The 21,535-nt window shown below is 33.8% G+C and overlaps 1 protein-coding gene across 1 annotated transcript; it reads right to left on the reverse strand.

The window, feature by feature from the left end:
- Nucleotides 1-1,545: 1,545 nt before the first annotated feature.
- Nucleotides 1,546-3,615, reverse strand: LOC129234295 (glutamine-dependent NAD(+) synthetase-like). Its single transcript, XM_054868290.1, has one exon. It carries the CDS (start codon nucleotides 3,613-3,615, stop codon nucleotides 1,546-1,548), a length of 2,070 nt encoding a protein of 689 aa, XP_054724265.1.
- Nucleotides 3,616-21,535: the final 17,920 nt, after the last annotated feature.

A 21,535-nucleotide genomic window follows, 5' to 3' on the forward strand; every position in this document is an offset into this window, starting at 1 on the left:
CATTTCAACTGCTAAATGCTTCAATATTTATATTGTTCAGTTTTTTACGAAATATGATCAACGGGATCAAATTAAGTACAAGCATAGTAATATAATATTTTTAAATTCTTTTAACGTAAACAGTGGCGGCGCTAGGCGTCGGCGACGTCGGCGACTGCCGACGGCCTCGCGCAGATAGGGCCTCGCAAAATTCTCAGAAGATAATTCTCAGAAGTTTTAAGAAATTTCCATGTTTTCAATTGAAACTCTTATTAAATACAACAGACACAAAAGTAATCAAAATAGTGCGTGCAGGGGAGACTGCACAGAGCCAGCCTTAGCAAATGCGGGGCCCAATTCTGTCGGAGCCTGAGTTAAAAATATTCAATAGCTACAGCTTATTGATCAGCCAACTCTATTCCCCCACCCCCGTCCTATTTCTTTTCTTTTTTCTATTGTTTCCTACGTTAGTCTAAAAATAAGAAAATATTCAAAATGTTGCTCTTCCGAACTCCCCCTCCCATGCACACCGAAAGCATTATGGAGCATCTGAAATTTCGTTTCCAGGTCTTTAATTTCGCAATATTTCCAGCTTAAAGCCCCCAAATACTCAAAAACACCGAAAATCGCTTAAAATTGCGTTTTTGTAGTTTGAATTTCAAAAATTACCGAGCCTAATATTACAAAATATGGCCTTATAATCGCATTTTCAAGGCTTGAATTTCAGAAAATATTCGGGCAAGCGTCCCCATACCGCCTTTTTTTTTTATATCATAAGCAATTAGGTTTTTTAAACTACGTTAACAAAACGTTCAAGTGGATTGGCTCCTAAATATAAAATATTGCTAAAGTTTTCAGGACCATAATTTTCAAAATTTTTCGAGGGAAGAGTTCCCTTCCTTGTCTAAAATTCTGTTTTTGAAACTTCAATTTCGAGAATTTGCAGGGGTTTTTTTTTTTATTATTATTTTTTTTTTTTTATTTTTTTTTAAGAATTTGATCTGGGATAAAATCTCTGATCCTAAAGTCAATAAATATGGCCTATAATTGCGTTTTTAAGGCTTCAATTTCTAGACATTTCCACCGAGGCCTCTGTACCTCTTTTTCCCTAACATCAGCAAAAAAAGCTTAAAACGGCGTTTTTAAACTACAAATTTCAAAAAAATTCCGGGGGAGAACCCCGGGACCCCCCTTTTTATCAGGTCATTTTTTTACCTTCAATGTGCCACCCCCTCCCTCCACCACCAAAAAAACCTTTTTTTTTTTTTTTTTTGATTGCGCTTCTCGTTATGAAATGTTTTTGTCCTAGCAATTAAGGGAATAAGGAACTCAAGTGCCAATAGTTAATGCAAAAATTAATTCCGTGAATTCAATTATTTGTCTGAGAATAATTTATGATTAAAAGGGCCTCGCAAAACTGTGCATCGCTGACGTCTATTTTTGCTCTCGCGCCGCCACTGAACGTAAATACTTGGTGGGAGGGGGGGGGGAATGTAACCGTTGTCTCTGTAACAATAGGACAATGTTACTTCTCAGATTAAAAATATTTTATTCAAAATTCTTTAGTTAAACACATAAATCATTTCTATTTCTATGTTTCAAATTCTTAATTTCATTTTCAATAGCTTGAAACTGCCATGTCCATTGGGTGCTGTAAAGAATCTGCCGTTGATCATAATTTGCATTTACAGATGCATACGACCCGAAATGAAAACAGGGGGGAATCGCAAATAATTTGTGATGATGATCAGAATATAATGAAAAGAAATTTTTTACTCTTTCAAATATTTCGTCTAAATCGATTTTCTCACCACGTTTTCCTGCAATTTGAAAAAATGCAGAATATGGCCCACATCCTTCTTTTCTCAGGCTTGAAAATAATTCAACTTCTTTTAGAGTACATAACGACTTACAAAAAATTGTTTTTTCTGGTATTTCAACGCATGGCATGTTTAAAATTATTTTTAAAGAATTTAATTTGAAGTGAGTAATTGAAAACCTCAAAAAGTTCTCCAAGTCCGACTCTCGAATTCCTCCCGTCAAACTTATATCACCGTAGGAACTACCATACTTTACAAAATTTCCTGACATAAATTTATCAGCATTTCCTGACCCCAGAACTAGCAAGCTTCCAAATTTTCCCTTTGATGATAAAAATAATTTAGCAATGAGATATGCTATGGTCAATTTCACTTGCTCTTTGAGTTCATTTAGTGCTGATTTTTCATCAGAACTACTAGTTTTCTTGTCTAATTTTACACCAATAATAAAAGACAATATCATTATGAAAGTGTTTATAATACAATATAAGGGAATCTTCAAATGGTTACTGTTAATTTCTTTTGCTAATTTTTCTGATTTCTCACACATTTTACTTGAACAACTCCCTGACTCCATGTGACATGTCACAAAAAGAGCTTTACATATATCTTTTGGGCTCTCAGGCATATATTGAGTATCATTGACGATTTTCCTAAGGTCAGACAAAACAATGGCGTCTCCTTCTGCAATAGACTGAAAAACTAAATTACACATAGAATATGCGATGACGGCATTGCTTGAGCTATCAACATCTCCATCCAGACTTAAAAACAAACCGTTTAATCCACTTCTCCTCAAATAATCCCACAACCAGCAAGCTGGGCCAAGAGCGATTTCTTCTCCTTCTTTATAGCAATTTAACTCACTGCAGTGAGGCGTAGCTAATATGGAGAAGTTTTGTGTTGTGATAGCAAAATTTGCTTCAATAACCGGGTGTGAATCTGTCATTGAAGTCGATCTGCGAATATGTTTTCTATACGTTGTGACATCATCCAAATCAACTGCAGCAGTGACAACCTCAACATCTTTCAGAGAAAATTGCTTCCCTATTGAAATGATCTTTCCATTGCAGGTAACATGTGATGTTCCATGGAAAAACATCCTTTCGCCATCGCATCCTCTTAAATTAGAAAACAAATAAACACCTCCGCATTTAGCTGTTGCTGTTTTAATAACATCCATCGCTATTTTAGTTTTCCCGATTTCATGGAATCCCCCACTTGAATTAACCATTATTTCTACACCATCATAAAAGTGATAAATGTTGGAACTTTCTGGATTCCACAGTTCTTCACATATTTCAAAACCGATACATGTATCTTCTGTACGGATAACCGCATCGCCAATGAGAGTAGTTCTCTGGTTGGAAATATCCTGAACTATTTTAGGAAGATAAAACTCTTCGACAGTTTGATGTTTGGTCCATCCAGTGAACCATCTAGTTTCATGATAAATACCATTATCGCATAATTTTTTCTTGGGGCGTATTAAAAGAATCTTCTTGTTTAGTATTATCACTCGACAATTATAGGCAACATTTTTGTGCATGACAGGCATACCAACGTCAATAATAATATTTTGACATTCTTCATGCTTCAACAATTCAGCAACCACTTCCCATGAGTGTAAAAATGTGTCACTTTCATAAAAGTGATCACCACAGCTGTAGCCTGTAACTTCTAATTCAGGGCCTGTACGGTAACCAGCCTCTTTTCCTTTTGCTTGTTTTATGCTCTCTAATATTCTCTGAAAATTACCTGTGAAATCCATAGCCCACTGATTTAAAGTGCAAGTTGCCAGAATTGCTGCTCTCATTTTGGAAACGGTAGTCAACCTGCAAATAAAATGTTCTTGTTTTGTACAAAATACTTTTCAGGGACAAAACTTTGATTCTGATGAAATAAATGATAATTATGAATATTTTGACAAACAGTGCACAGGCAGTATAACAGCCTGATAGAGCATCTACTTTAACTAGCAATATGTGTGTACTGAATACATTTTCAATCTTCAAGAAATTCCTCTGTTCATTAAAAAAAAACATTATAATGTTATTAAAACGATATGTAGTTCCTAAAATCTATTTTTTAAACAAATTCTGCAAAAAAAAAAAAAAATCTACTTTTGCATTTGCAATTATAGTTTTTTGTTTTTCCATTTTGGGTTAGTTTTGCATGTGGTGAAACTGGACAATTTCGGATAGAGGTACGCTTCAGAAGGAAAACTTCTGGTTTTCGGGGTGGGGGAATATGTCCCCCAGAACGCCACAGAAATTTTCTTACCCCCCCCCCCCCCCCGATACTCCACTGGGTTTGTACATATCATGTGATAGGAAGCTGTTAGATAACATTCCTCTACTTGTTGAAATTTTAACACAAGCGTCTCCCCCACTATATTTGATTCTAGTTATTTATGCCCATATCAAACGCCCCCCCCCCTCTCCCAAGGACCCAGGACTTACCCCACTGATGACGATGAAGTTTCTTTTTTTATTAAAAAAAGCCGTAAATATTTGGTTTTGTAACTTCGATAGTGAAAGGCAGAAAACTTTCTTTAGAAAGAGAAAGAAATTCAAATTTACAAATGTTTTACTTAAAGTACAGTGAAAAGTATATTTAAGAACAAAATCTCAGATAAAATTGCTACCTTTTCTGAAGTTCAAGCAAGCCACGTGGAGCTAATTTAAATTCCAATGATTACTTTTAATCCAATGATATCGATCGTTGAATCAGAACAAAATTAATTGTAAAAGAAACTCTTTTGAGTAGTTAAATGAGACAACATAAATAAGTGATAAAAAGAGAAAAAATCTGGAACAGATAACCGTTTCCAGGATACCCCAGAACGAACTTCTTCATCCGTTCATAAATGGCGAGATTCATGAAAACCCGAACCCGGACAAGCTGACTACTCAATATTTGAGTACAAAGTTCGATTGTTTTCACAGACCTTAATTTCTTTCATCTTCGGAATTCCATCACTGCTCTATTTCCCACAAGCTGATATAGTGTTGTTTTATCTCAGCTATTGGTTTCATTTTCATTCTTTCTTTTCTTATTTTATCTTAACGAGATTTTGCATTTGTTGTCGGATCTCTTCTCTTGGTCTTCCTTTTTCAATTCCAGCATATATAAGGTGATGCATGCAGGTGCCGGATTTAGACTGAATCGAACCCTAAGCTTTTCCAGGCATGAGGGCCTGGTCCTTATGTAGAACGGACAACTTTATGTTGGTGGCAAAACAGGCCATTTGAAAGTCTTTTTTTCACGCAATGTGTGTGTGTGTTTTTTTTTTCACTAATGCATGAAACATACCAACCATGGCGCCCCCCCCCCCCGTTTAATATCGTAATGATTGCTTTGAAATGAGGTTTCTGGAGGGAAAGCTCACGAATCTTTCTTCCCTTTCTCTAACATGTCGAAAAATAGCTTTAAATGAATTTTAGAGCCTCAATGGCAAAATATTTTTCCAGGAAGGGGAGATTCCAAGCACCTTCATTCTCCCTTTAATGTCAGCAAGCATTGTCTAAAGCAGGGGCGTAGCTAAGGGGGGGGGGGTTTTGGGGACAAAACCCCCCCTGAAATGTTTGTCTCAAAAAAAAAAAAGAGAAAGAGAAAAGAGAAGAGAAAGAAAAAAAAAAGAAAAAATCAAAACGACATTTTTCTGAGTAACAAAGGTCAAAAATTCACTTCGTCCCCCCCTCCCAATGACATTGATAATCTGCTACATGAGTGACCCTCAAGCATAAAGATGCCTCCCTCTGCTGCGACAATTTTTGATAATTGACTGAAATTTGACACTTCGCTTTAGAAATGAGATTGATTTGTTAAATCCACGTATATGTAGCCTTTCTTCGTCATTCATTCCGCAAATTGTTAAATATGTTTAATTTTATGAGTGGCGCAGTGGGAATATTGCATACAGTCGAATCTGTATACTTCGAATTTCACAGGAAAGAAAAAAATCGAGATAAAGAGGTTTTGAGATACGGGGGCTTTAAGAAACGTTATAGAAATTTGGAATATGATGGTGAAATTTTGAAATCGATACCAAAGACAATGTGGGTTGTTGATTAAAACTCCTCTGTATTAGTTTAGTTAGTTGAAAAAATCTTATACTTTCTTTTTACTCGTATCATTTCGGTTTTCTAAGGAATCACAATTTTAAGAAAGAGAGCAACCAAAGAACAGTATTAATCCAGATAACAGAGTGAAATGGCTTTTAACTTGAATGATCATTAACCATGAACTTGAAATGTTCATCTTAAATGTCAAACCTATGAATTTCACCCCTTTACTCTTCTTCTAAAAAATCTCTTTAAAAATGTCTTTGCTTTTGTTTTGTTTGACACAAGTTTCGGACTTGAGGCACTCCATTCCAAAGTATGTAAGATTCACCTCCCTCTTATTTTGTTAATACTAAAAAAGTTTACACACACACACACACATATATATATATATATATATATATATATATATATATATATATATATATATATATATATATATATATATATATATATATATATATATATATATATATATATTCACACAAACAGACAAAATACAAACGAAAAAAGCAAGAACACCAAAATAGAAAATGAAAAAGGTGAACCCAGGACCAACACTTTATCAAGGGGGGGATATATATACATATATATATATATACAGGGGCGGATACAGAGCATCATTTTAGGGGGGGTCACATGTGGGAGAATGACTACTCCCCCCCCCATGAGTGAACCTGTGGTTTTGGGTACGAAAATTTCCGAAATTGCTTGGGAGGCAAAAAAAAAGCACCAAATCAGCCAATAAAGCAGTTAGTAAAGCATAAAGCTACAAATTAATTTCATAAGCAATGAAAGGAATCAATATTTCAAATATTTACTTTTAAAAAATACTTAATGAATTGAAAAGACTACTGAAATCGTTTGCATTTTATTCAAAAACTGTTTGATCACAATGTGGATGGATAGTATTGTTGACGGTTGGAGGGGGGGGGGGGTCACGACCCTTATGACCCTCCCTTTGTATCCGCCACTGTATATATATATATATATATATATATATATATATATATATATATATATATAAAATAAGTAACCCCCCCCCCCCGAAAGTCGGGTCTAGCTACGCCTCTGGTCTAAAGGTGCATTATTTTCAGGCTCGACTGTAAAAGAACACCTCCCTCCTTTTTCTCCCTCTCCTAATTTCTCAACATAAAACGGTAGAAATATTTCGGTTTTGAAGTTTCATTTCCAAAAACTATTTTGGGGTCAGCACCCGAACCCTGACCTTTCTTCTTACATCATCAAAAATAGCCTAAAATGCGTTTTAAGACCCTGATTTTCAAAAATTACTTTGAGATTTCAATTTTGAAACATTTTCGTGGGAGATTACTAAATCCCCCCCCCCGCCACCTAACGTCTTAACAGATAGCTTAAAAGTGAGGTTTTAAAACTATTTGAATAAAATTTCTGGGATTTGGCTCAAAAATTTTGGATGGCCCTTCCCAAAATGATCGGCTAGATGCGCCACTGCTTGGAAGGGGTATCAGGAGAATGATGCAAGAGGGCCCATTTGAAGTGGGGTAGATACATGTCCAATTTTAGAGAATCCGCGGGTCTTGCTCTTGCCCGTGAAAAACTTTGAAATATAAATACAAAATTCTGAATTTTAAGGACTTATAAGGGGGTAGTTGAAGCTGAAAATATCAGGAAAAAAATTAGGAAACACTCTTTTTATGCATCACTTTTTTTGCCAATTAACATCAAACAAAATAAAAAATGCTTTTGGTTCGACAAATCGCTGACATTAATCGACAGAGAGGAAGCGCGAAGTAACTCCCTCGTTACAGATTGCCACAATTTCACTTAAACCCTTTTCTCCATCATTTGCGGACACCCCCCCCCCTCCCCAAACCCAGTACCTTTTTGTCTCTAAAAGAAATCTAAGCTTTGTGTGAGTTACGAATTAGTACTTGTTGTGTTGTGGCTTATTCTCAGACCGTCTGACAGTGTCAGACAAGGTCCATAAAAGACCATTGACCTTTAAGAAATTCAATACCAGGAGGGGAGAGGAGTAAAAATCTTCCCCTACAAAAGTCCCAAGCAGCGAAGCAGCTCATGATGTTCAGGAGATGCCCGCTGAGTTTGGCATTTTGTACAAAGAGTAAAAACCTTCTCGCCTTCACGAAAGAAGAGACTTTTGATGTGACCGCTTTTTAATCTTGAGATAGCAGTTTGGGTGGCTCTGTCGCACTCTAGAGAGAAGCAGGGTTGCCAGACGCTCCGGATTTCAAGGGACAGTCCCGTATTTTGAAAAATTGTCCCGCTTCCCGAGGAACTTCCATACGGGACGGCTAAAGTCCCGTATTCTAGCTGATAACATTATTTTACAGAACGAGACATTTTTTTAAGAGAAAAAAAATAAAGTGAAACAAAAAATGAAACGATCAATAAGAAAATCATGTGGCAGCAAACGCAAAAATTATTTTCCATCTGATTTGGTTTGTTTTGGCGGCAGAGCATGAAGACTGAATGGTTGCTTCTTCTTTGCTCATTGACTATATTGGAAATATAATTTCTGCGCATGCGTCGTCAATCGCAAAGAAATTGATTTTTATACTTTTAAAAGCGACTTTTGCGAGGTTTAATGCTTTGTTGCGATTGAATTTTTCAGATTGATCATGATTAGACTTCTCAAAAATATCTCCCCCTCCTTTTCACTCCTAGAAGCCTGTCCCCTATTTACGACTGTTTTTAATTCTGGCAACCCTGGAGAGAAGGAAGATACCGGATTAGTACTTATTAACACTAGTGGCGTAGAAAAGGGGGTGCTCCACAGGTCCGGACCTCTCCCTTTGAACTTCAAATTAAGCTCCAATAATGAAAACAATTAAAAATATTCTTTTCTACTTAAATTACTCTTTTCATCATCTCAGGGGTCGGAGTGGTGATTTCAAAAATTTTAGGACACAATTTTGTTAACGTTTTAGGACAACAAAAAACAAGTTTTTAAAACTGAAATATAATTCAAAAGCTTGATTTTTGTAGTGGATTACAAAACTTTTCAAATTCAGTCTTGAAAACTAGAATGGAATGCATTCAATCTTTTATTCTTTAAAACAGTGACACATTATGAAGTAGAAATATTATGTACCAGAAAGATAAATGTATGTCCAATTGCTTATTTACTTGCCTTGTTATTTCATCAAAGTGAATTACAAAGAATGATGAAGAAATATCCTTAATAAGGCGGGATTTAAAATAGGGTGCAAATCCAAAATTCATTATGTACTTAACTTTTATCAGATAATTTGATATTTTTTGCTATCTCAGAATCATCAAAAATATCCTTGTAAATTAAAGATAAATCATTTAAAGATGCAAATGAACATGTCTTTCAAAAAGGAAAAAAAAACAAAAAATCCCCCCCCCCCCCGTTTTATAGTATAGACAACTTTTTTCTGACTGGCAAAAGAGGCCATATTTACCTTTTGTTTAAAGTCATGTTTTTACTTTTTTGTTCGTTTTTAATGTATGTTGCCCCTGTAAGGGCTATAGAAATGGGATCCGGGGGATTCTCTCCCGGAGGAAATTTTGAAAAAAGGTGTGAAATCCTGCATTTTGGAGCCTTTTAAGGGGTAAATGCACCGAAAAAATATCAGGAAAAAAAAAAGAGGCAAACAAAACTTTTTTAAAAAGTTTCTTTTGCAAATTAAGATTATAAAACTTGCTTTTTGTTCGACAAATCAATAACAGCAGTCGACAGACAGAAAGAGTGAGGGGGGAGAAAATAGGCTCACATCGGGTTTCGGTCACCCCTCAAATCCACCAACAAATACAACAATGAATTAAGTACAAACCGATCAATAGTAAAAAAAAATGCTTTAAAAGAAATGGTGTACAGATTTCGAAAATGGGGAACGAGAGAGTAACGTATTACCCATTTTTACTATTCATAATTCAAACACTTGATGAGAAATAAAATGAAACACACTTTGCTTAGGAATATCAAAGACTAATCTAGTTTTAAAGGACTCTAGACTAGAGCAATTAAAAATTATTTAAGGCACTTCATTTGCATTTTCCAGTCTCTGACATTTTAGTACTTGATCGTATAGTTTTACAGTATTGTTCTAACTTTGTAAGAAACAGCCATTTTAAGTTTAAAAGAAAGAATAAACTATAGATTTCTCTGTGCAACTTTTTTTTCAATTACAAGTAGTGCATAAAACGAAAAAGAATAGAGGTAGTGGGATTTTTTTTCGTGCTAAGCATTTTAGGATCGGAAATTTTAGATTTGTTTTTAAATTTGTAACATTACAAATGTCAGTAAAAGTAGATAACCTGTTTCCCACTAAAATGAATAGCCTAATGCGTGTATTTCCAGTAGATATGAACACATCAATAACTTTCTAGATACTTTTCGAACTAAGAGCTGTCAAAAGCGATACATTGACAATACTTCTTTTAAAATTGTTTGGGAAATGTTGATATCAGTTAATTTTGAAGAATTTCGTAAAACGTCCGATTTTAAAATGAAAAATATTGTGAAAAGTTGCTTATAATAAAATATTTTGTAGGAAAAAGAATTGGTGATTTCAATAATATTCTTTGCTGCAGATTTCTGTTTTGATTATGAAACATTTTGTGAAAGATTCGTGAACAAATTTAAATTATTTCGAACCAAACCTCAGTTTAATGCAAATAAAATGTAATAAGTGGCTCATAAAAAAAGAAAGATATGTAATGCATCAATTATTTAAATTTTTAATTCAAATTTGTTTTAATTTCGCTCTAAATATTTTTTGAACCAAGTGTTTATAGTAGGGGAGATAGCGACCGAAATTTTACGACAATATATATAAGGCCAGAATTTTTTTAAATATTAGATTAGTTTACTTAAAAGAAGAAAACGCGAGTCTACCAAAATGTTATCGTTGCCATAATTAATAAAAAATTTTGCAATATGTTGCAAAAACTTGTGAAATTGTCTTATATATATAAGGCTGAAACTTTGTAATATTATTGATTACGTATAAACATAAAGAAAAATATATGTCTAGCGCGTCCGAAGCGTTGCCGTGCCGTGTCTACCACCCACGCAAGGTGCGAAAAAATCAGTCAATTTTGACTTAAATATATAAGCCTAAAATTTTTTTAAATAATTGTTTATAATGTATAAAATATAAAAACAAAAGTCTACCAGTTGTGTTATGTTGCAAAGGCATGATAGACACCACGGAATGTCGACCTCGTACCTCTAATCGTACCGTTTACCGGGCCGCTAGCGCTCGCCCAAAAAAGTTTGCTTATCGTCCCGAAATTTAAATAAATAAAGCTGATTTATTTTTTAATAAATAGTTTAAATCCTATTTTCACTAAAATTTTTAGTCTACCGTGATTAAGAGGTTGCTTAGTCTTTGGTAGACGTTGCTTAAATTATAAAATAGTTGGAAAAGTATGAATGATTTAAGCATATTAAAAAATAATTTTAACATTTAAACAAAATTAAAAAATATTTCATTAAAATTAAAATTATAGTGAAATTTATTTTTCATTAATAATGTCTTGACCTTTTAAATTATGCCTCTTTTATATATTTATTTTTTATTTTTTATGGTCAAGTACTTAGTAATAAAATTTTTTGCATCGATCTTACATAACAATAAATAATTAAAAATAATCAAATAAACAGTAGTACTTTACATAATAATTAATCTTATCTTTACTAATAATAAAGCTGAAAGTCTGGATGTCTGGATCTCTGTGGCGCGCATAGTGCCTAGATCGTTTGGCCGATTTTCATGAAATTTGGCACAAAGTTAGTTTGTAGCATGGGGGTGTGCACCTCGAAGTGATTTTTCGAAAATTCGTTGTGATTATTTTTCTATTCCAATTTTAAGAACAAAATTATCATAAGATGGACGAATAAATTACCAAATGGAACCGCAACATGGGCGCAAGCCAATTGGCGAGATACGAAATTATCATAACGTGGAACTGTAACATGGGTACAAGCCAATTGGCGAGAAAATTCACCATACATTCTTTGTAAATATACAGGCGAACCAAATGGCCTCTTAATTTTTCTATTACGGGCAAAGCCGTGCGGTTACCACTTGAAACCTATAAAACTGTAGCAAGGAACATAATTTTATTTAAACGAACTATTCATCAGGTGCATCGCCGCTCACGTCTGACTCGCCCAAATAATTTTCATTTTCGCTTTCGTTGTTGAATTTTATATTCAAAATGTCTTACGCTCAACTTAGCATCATTGTCAGTTCAATAATCATCATCACTGTGAATGTCGGTACTATTATTAGCTGTCTCGGTAAAATCATCAATATCTGTAGTAGAAAACGATTCATAAAAAAAGGAAGAATTTTATTAAAAGCCAAGTCTGGTTGAAAAAAAATGATTACCTGAGGCAGAAGGTTGTGCTTCGAATGTAACATCTTTTATTTTTTGCGGTAATTGTTTTCAGTAAACCATTTAAAAACTTTTCAGTTGTCCTCAATTTCCACCCACAATCATCAAGAGATGATAAGCTTGTCAGATTTTTTAAATGAGAATTTTTCCAAATTTGCGAAATGCAAACTGTTCTGAGAAAATTTTCACGAAGTTCAGATTAACATAGGGTTAAGGATGACGGATCAAAACTCTTCACGTTTTCGAGAATTACTTTATCTCTTTTCGAAATTTTTATAAACTTTTAAATACGTAATGGTTCTAGCATCATTAATTTTTTCCATTTTATTTTGTCTGTAAATTCGGCGCACAACTCTTCCGAAATTTCGAGTTGTATTCGAATTTGTGACATGCATTTTACATTGTGCGACGGCTGATACTTACTCAAATTTGTTAACGCTCCTGTGTATTCTTCCGACTTTGTAAATAGGGCGTAAGGCGGGACTTTTCCTTTTCGGAAAAAAAGCCGGATTTTGATCGCAACCAGTCATTGCGTGTAAAGCAACCAATGCGGAACAAACGGTTTCTCCTAAATTCTTGTAAAGTTCAAAGACATTGATACATCTTAATAATTTTCCAACGCCAACTTCCATCCAGACCTTTATTTAAGAATTCAAAAACTTCATGTTAGCCAATATTATAACTAATACATCAGTCTGAACATCGTAGGTGGACGTCATATGGAGGCTGCAGCTCTTCAAAAATTACAAAGATGGTAAATCATTTTTGTGTCGGATTCTTCGCGGTCTGGGGCACGATTGAATATGATCTACTATTTTTACCACTTTTCTGTTTATGGTTTCAAATCTATACACTGTTTGTAGTTAATATACACAAATTTATTTTCAAAATAAATCGCTTTGTTATCTCGTTCAAAGTTTTTTAGTAAATATTCTAGCAAATCCTCTTTGAAAGTAATATTTTTTAATTGATTCAAAAAGTCAGAGGGACGTGTTGCAGAGTCTCCTATCTGAATTTTTTGACCTCTGTGAGTTCCGCTTAATATATCGTCGCCTCAGAACAACAGTAAGATATCTTATGTTATTTCTGGGATTAGATATCTTACTGTTGCTCTGAGGCGACGATATGTTCGTTATTTTTTATGGAAGGAAACGGGGTACGTGTCGAAAACAATTACTACGAATACTGCTGAACATACGTAATAATTTTCTCAATATCATAGCATAAGATGATGGAATTTCTTTCATTAGAGATAATAAAAAGAATCCATCATACATGAGAAATTTTGGTGGTTCAGAATTGATGTTTTTTAAGCACTTTTATTACACTTGGCCTGATTGTCATGGAGTAATCCGAGGCGTGCTTACTAGATCACTAAGAGACTTCTGGATTTTACTAAATGATTTGCTTAATCTTAAGGTACAACTTAAGGCTAAAAAATCTAAAATTCTGAAATAACATCATTATTTCGGTAAGGATGGAAAATAGCAAATTTAATGTAATTTCCCCATTAAATGTTTAATTATAAAATCCATTGTAACAAATTTTGTTGCCTTGCAAATGTAATGTTAATAGCATTCATAATGAAAATTTTGAATCAAGTCCTCTCTGGAGCAAGAATGAAATTTATTCACAGTCGTTGCTTTCTTAGGGTTTTTATCCTCATCTATGCATCTATGCCAATAATCGATAATATGGCTAAGTAAAAAGACGCATTAGGGTCTTTATCCCAAGATACTTATATGTTGTGAAATATTCTTTTGCGCATACTCAGCAACTAGACCACTTACAGACTTCAGAATTTCATTAAATGATTCGTTTAACCTTAAGGTACAATTTAGCGCTAAAAAATCAAATTTTAAAGGAAAATTTTGTTTGAAAACAAAAAACTTTAAAGTAACAGATTTTTTTTAAAAATAATAAGCACTTTTCATAATGCACTCAAAAGGGGAAAATAACTTTTCTGGGTCAGAAAGGACAATTTAAGTATTCCTGTAGTTTTTAATTCTTTGAAGAAAAAGATTTCACAAACGAAGAAAAGTGCGCTCAAGTCATTTTAAACCAAACTTTCCTATTAAGAAAAAAATGCGTGTTTCAACACTCAAATTTATGATTGAAAGCTAGATAATGGTAAAACATTCTCTGCATGACTAGAACCGCGCTTTTCTTCGTTTGTGGTGTCATTTTCTTGGAAATTTTTGAAAACTACAGGAATTCTTAAATTGTCCTTTCTGACCCAGAAAAGTTATTTTGCCTTTTTGAGTGCATTATGAAAAGTGCTTATTATTTTTAAAAAAATCTGTAATTTTCCAGTAAATGCAGTAAGGCAGATTTTTCAGTTCTGCAGATGGCTATTATCTGTTGACCCAATTTAACATATGCTAAAGAAATATAAAGATCAGCAGCAATGCTATCGCCGCGAAGCACTGGATCAAGTTTGCTCCAAAATGGCGGATGCGTCGACTCCTCCACTATAGGGGCTTTACTCAGGCCCAGGCCCCAGACTCAAGGTTATTATAGGCGTGTCCTTCCCCTCTCCCCTCTTCTTTCTTCGCAGTTGATGAATAAACAGCTTTACTTCCCCATTTACGAAATGTATTTGAAAAGGTGGTGATTCAAAATATTTTTGAAGAAGTTAAATATATATATATGAATAATGTAACAAAAAAGTATGAATATCAATTTAAATATGATAGAAAATTGTAATCATAAAAAAATAATAATAATTGAAAAATTTCCATTGATAAAGAATAAAAAGATAAAATAATCATACTTTTCCAGCTACCTTATATTTTAAGCAACGTCTACCAAAGACTATGCAACCTCTTAGTCACGGTAGACTAAAAATTTTAGTGAAAATAGGATTTAAACTATTTATTTAAAAAAAATCAGCTTTATTTATTTAAATTTCGGAACGATAAGAAACCTTTTTTGAGCGAGCGCTAGCGGCCCGATAAACGGTACGATTAGAGGTACGAGGTCGACATTCCGTGGCGTCTATCATGCCTTTGCAACATAACACAACTGGTAGACTTTTGTTTTTATATTTTATACATTATGAATAATTATTAAAAAAAATTTTAGGCTTATATATTTAAGTCAAAATTGACTGATTTTTTCGCATCTTGCGTGAGTGGTAGACACGGCACGGCAACGCTTCGGACGCGGTAGACATATATTTTTCGTTATGTTTATACGTAATCAATAATATTACGGAATTTCAGCCTTATATATATAAGACAATTTCACAAGTTTTTGCAACATATTGCAAAAAATTTTATTAATTATTGCAACGATAACTTTTTGGTAGAATCGCGTTTTCTTCTTTTAAATAAACTAATCTAAGATTTAAAAAAATTCTGGCTTTATATAAATAATGTATTAAAAACTGTCGCTACCTCCCCTACTATTATATTTGGGTTCTAACTCATCATACTGTATTTATATTATTTCAATAAGCTACCTCCCCCCCTCCCTCTACCACAAAACTGCAATTTGAGAGAAGGAGGGAATACTACCACCTCCCTGGTTTACATATTTATAACCATACATAAACAGCTTTATATTAAGCATCTGTTTTGGTTAACTGCATCCCCCGTCACCCCCCCCCCCTTCTTCAGAAAAATAAAAAAAAGCAGCAGCAGTTATAGATTTTTCTTTTTCAGAGAAAATTTCTTGGGGTCTATGAAGTTTATTTTATCCTAAAATATAGGCATAACCCCATAAAAGTGTTTTTAGGTTGAATTTCATTTTTCTGCGCAAGTAGGGAATTAATTAATGAAAATTTTAGGACAAAGTTTGAAATTTCAGGATTTTTAGGACAACTCCTACCTCTGTCATATACTCAATTTTATAAATGTTATACTGTGAATGTAAAATTAAATCAAATTATCTCCACTTCAGTTAATATTTCCAAGCATCAGAGTTAAGCTATTTTTAGGCAGAGCACCCCCTTTAGGAGTTTCGAGCTACGTTACTGATTAACAAGATAATTCAATTATGAGTAAGGATATATACCCTATTCACGCTATCTGTCGGCATTCCACATGTTGATTTTAAGTACTAGTAATGCAAAATCTATTCCAGTAATAAAGCAAGAGAAAAACCACATAGAACACAGGGGAATAAACTGAATTACTTTCCAAAAGATTAAAGTTTTTGCAATCTATGTTCGACTGTTGGTTACTCCAGATTCTAATTACTACAATCGTGGCGTACTGGGCCGCCGGGATACCGAGAAAACTCCCGGTGGGCCGGTGTCTTTTTGCGCCCGTACCTTAGTCGTTTTTTTTTAATTATTATTTTTATTTTTTTTAACGATTTTATACCGGATATTGCTGCCTCCAGGTACTATAAGAAAGATTTTTTGTACGAAATAAACAAACAAGACGACTTGGTATCATAAAACTATTTACGTAATATCCCTTTTTAAAATCGAAGTTACCTCCATTCCTCGGTTTATTCGAAATCGTTAACGTAAAATGCTTTTCCCATTCCCATCCAAATCTACCTCCTTCATCCTGAGAATAAAATGGTGGCGGAATTTTCCCCTCCTTTTTCCAATAAAAGTGATATTTCATATAGGTTTTATTTTTTGAGCAATCACGATTGCTTATTGTTCTCATTTGACGATCCTTGGCGTTGTGGTTCCTTTTTCAGCTTGACCAGGAGCCTCTGCAGCATCACCGCCCACCGACTAATGTGTCCTGAGCACTGTCCGCTTCTCCTGGTCAGTGGCGTCCAAGTCCTAACACACACACGCCGTTACACATATACACACAACACACCTAATTGCATACGATACAGGTCTACGCACACACACAAGCTTACACATGCACGCACGCGCACCTGCACATACACACGCACACAACCATACACACGTAAACGTCCAGGAGGAGGGGCAGGCTTGGTGGGACAGGAGCCGTTTCTAGAAACAATAACTCCAATGAGTAGGGTCCTGTCGTGATTGCGAAAAACATAATTTGAATTCAAAATTTCAGTGTTCAAACTAATTATTATTAATTTTTTTTTTTAAATGAAGTATCAATTCACAAATCGTGAAAACAACAATAAGTTACCATTCAGAGCTGGCTGGAACTCAGTTGAAACTACAAATCTTTCCATTAAAACTTTTGACTAATACCGTTGGTTCCCAGATATTTTTTGAACCAAGGTGCCTATTTTGGACATTTAACTTCCCTACGGCGCTCTTCTCTTTATAACTCAGTGGCAATACAATTTTGCATCAGTGCATCTTTTTAGGTTTTTATTCATTTACTAAACATCATACTTAAGTTAGAAATGATTTAAAGAATATTCATACATAGTTGATATATTTAAACGTTCAAAGTAACAGTAAAATTCAAACGAGCTGATGTGTGCATCACATGACTTCCTTTTACTCCAATTTAATGTCATTTCCCCGTTACTGGCAATTTTAATCTAAATATCACCAACAGTGGCCAAATTAAAAAAAATTAAAAAAAAAAAAAAAAAAACCGATAAATTTCTCGCCAAGTTGGCGACAAAACTTGGCGACCAAAGAACTGGCGATATATTGACAAGTGTCCGCCAAATTATAACACCAATAAGTTTACACCGAAATTAACTATGATTTCCCCCCAAAAAGGGGCAAAAGACCTCTTTAGAAACAGCCGAATGCAACCAAAATTGGAGGTGCACAACTAAGACCCCACTAGGAGTTTACGGACCAAATTTTAACTTTCTAGGACTTACCGTTCTTGAGTCATGCGACATGAGTAAAATGGAAATTAAGGTCGATTTTTGAGTGATTTTTTTTTCGCGAATACGGTACTTCCTTTTTTGAAAAAGGAAGTAAAAATGTACGGAAACCATAAGTGCAAGAGATATCTAATCCGAAATGGCCAGAAAAAGTTTTTTGGTTTACATGCGAAAAAAGCAGGTGAAAATATTTGTTACCCAAGACCCGATCTTTCCTCTCGCAGTAATTTTTGCTTTTACGAATTTCATTCATCACGAGTGATAAAAAGCAATGAACCATGTGACCCAAAATTAATCACAAAGCGAATAAAATGAGCTAACGCCAACTGTAGTAAACATTGACTTTTGAGGAACCTTGATTGCGCAAAAAAGCGCGGGGGGATCTTGTTATATGGACAACAGCATCATAGAGACGTTTCTCTTTTGAATAAATTAAAACATTTTAAGACAAAATATTCTCATAGCAGTTAAAAACTTCACAGTGAAATTCAATAAACAAAAAAGTTATAGTTGGGGACAAACCTAACTTAGCAGCGTCGTAATGCTGTGATTTTTTTTTTCATTGAATTTACAATGCTGCCAGGTTTAGGTGTGCGCCAACTGCAGAATTCATTAGAATTGTTGTCCCCCCCCCCCCCTGCCATTGAGTCTCGAATTACATTAAGGCTTAATCCATTTATTTATATACTGAGTAAGCAAAAACGATAGACCCGGTTTAAAAAAAAAACATATTTTGTAAACTATCGCACCTTAATACAGTATGTAACATGAATGTATAGAGAAGTATACCAAGTATAATTTCAGTTAAATGTTCGATGTGTGGTGTTAAGCCGTGTGATTTCGTTTTATGAGGTTAACTCAAAAACATTGTTTATCACCCACAATGACGTAAACATTGCAGGAACGTCAAGAACTTTTGTGCACAGCATTATAAATCATCGACAAACGCATTACAAACCACTGGTGTGCTATTACAAAACGTGTAGAACGAACTCGGGTACAGATTAGAAGTTTGTCGTGAAACAAAAAGGTCACATATCAAACATTGATAACTGAAGAAAAAAAAAGATCCCTTGGTGTATTTCTCTTTAAATTCATGTACAGTTATTGTTCTGCAGCAGTTTCGAAAACATGAGTTTTTGAAATTGGGTCCATCATTTACCCTCTATTTCCCCTATTATATATATATATATATATATATATATATATATATATATATATATATATATATATATATATATATATATATATATATATATATATATATATATATATATATATATATATATATACAGTAAACCCTCGTTAAGTCGTTACTCAAAGGACCAAAATTTTTAACCACTTATGCGGAGTGACTACTTATGTGGAGTGGGAAATTAAGGAAGAAAAAAAAAGCCTTACAGATATTTATGAATAGCAGTAGAATTCTGTGAGAAAAACAATAGCTCATGTAAGAAATGTCTATAAATTAGTGGAAATTTTAAAAAGGGGGAAAAACACTAATGATAGTTACTTTGTTTCGTTTTCTCTTACTTATACATTACTTAATAACAACTTATTTTAATGTAGTCACGATACATTAATACAATACTTCAATGTTGACTGATGAAGTTGTTGCTTACGGAAAAGAACTATCTCTTCTAACGTACATCATCAAGCTTTAAATTTTGTGTTTTTTGCTCCTTGTGAACGGATGTTAAATACTGGCTAACTTTCTCCAGGTATTAGATTTTTTCTGTCTTGCTGGATAGAGTTTGATTCATATGATTGGTACTAGACAGCGTGGCAGCAAGAATTATGCTTTGAATAACCAGAACCGAGGATCGAGATTTCAAGGAAAATAAATATCAAACAGCCTTTCAACTATGTCCGACACTATTTTCTAAGATCCGATAAGGAAAAGGAATTTTAGAAAACAACTTTTGAGTGACTAGTTAAGCGGGTAAAATTAAATTTGGTGACCAGTAAAGGAGGGTCATTTTACATTACTATGAATGAGACCTTGTCGGGACCAAAGGAAAACGACGACTTAAACGGAGTGACCACTTAACCGGTCGACTACTTACTGAGGTTTCACTATATATATATATATATATATATATATATATATATATATATATATATATATATATATATATATATATATATATATATATATATATATATATAATCGATCAATAAGATTTGGAATAACTTGCGCACGTCTTTGAAGGGAATAACTCGGCGGGCGAGATTTTAAAAAGGAGTAGCGCACGCACACAAAAATAAATAAATAAAATTGAAAAAACTAAACGTTGAAAGTAGTTATAAGCAGCAATATAAGTTCGCCGTTTTAGATTTTTTCTTAGTGCTAAAAACAAGAAGAATCCAGCGTCGAATTTTTTTAAAAAGACATTTGAACTGTCAGAAATAATGTTAAAAATAATAATTCAAAATAAATAATTTAATTCAAATAATTATAAAAAAAATATTTAACGAAGGCAGTGGACTAGCAAAAGAGAAAAATCAGATCAAGATGAAATCGTAACTCGCGAGCATAGTTAACTTCACACTGTTAAACGCAATCTATGACTTAATCCGTTCCACACAGCTTCTAATCTATACTTGTTACCAACCATCCTCGAATTGATTGCATTAGTCAGCAACGTTCTCAGGCACATTTTTCAACTAGTCAAATTAAGGTTTTTGTGTCAACAAACATTGGTTAATTCTCCAACGAAAACTCTGCAAAACTTGTTTCACCGCTAGAAGAGTGTCAGTGCAGAGAAAACAACCACACACGGTGTCTTCGCAATGAAGGTAAAATTTCATTTAAAATCAAGCAGACGGTACTAAAAAGTGCGATATGACCATTTTTCTTCTTTTTTTTTTTTATAGATAAAATGAATAAAATTTCAAGGAGTATTATGGGGGATTTTGCAAGGGGGAAAAAGTTGCTCCAATTACAGCCTTTTTCAGCATTAAATTAGCATCGACGAAACACTCATTTTGAAATAGTTTCAAAAGTACTGGGCCGCGTCATTTTTTTCCCCTTTTAAATAAAAACTAAGGAATGATACTTCTATGTAAGCATCAATTTTGAAATTCTGGTTAGCTTTATTGAAATAGGAAAAAAACAGGGTAGAAAAGAGGGGGGGGGGGGAGTATTTTTACTGGATATTATGCACCGTGCTTCTATAAATTTAAATAATTGAAATTTCAACAATCTAAAAATCTTTTAATGAAAATTTCCTAAAATATTTTATAACAAGCCTAAGATGCACAAAACCTTAAACACTAACAATTTCTATTAGAAAAATTGAATCAAATTCAATTTGAAGTAAGATGACTCTCAACGATACACCTCCCCTCCCCCCTCTTAAAAAAAAAAAAAGTCTACAAGTTAGTTAATTTGAAGCCGTTTCAAAGCTTGACAAAGATATCAACAAATAGTGCTTTTTCTGAGATGATTGCATATAATTTTTAAGAGACCATCTCAACGATGTAAATGTTAAATTTTTCCAAGAACTTTATTCCTTTTTTTCTTCTTCAAATTTTATGGTACAGAAAAGCTCA

The sequence above is a fragment of the Uloborus diversus genome, chromosome 1 (genome assembly GCF_026930045.1).
Source record: "Uloborus diversus isolate 005 chromosome 1, Udiv.v.3.1, whole genome shotgun sequence".
Lineage (NCBI taxonomy): Eukaryota > Metazoa > Arthropoda > Arachnida > Araneae > Uloboridae > Uloborus > Uloborus diversus.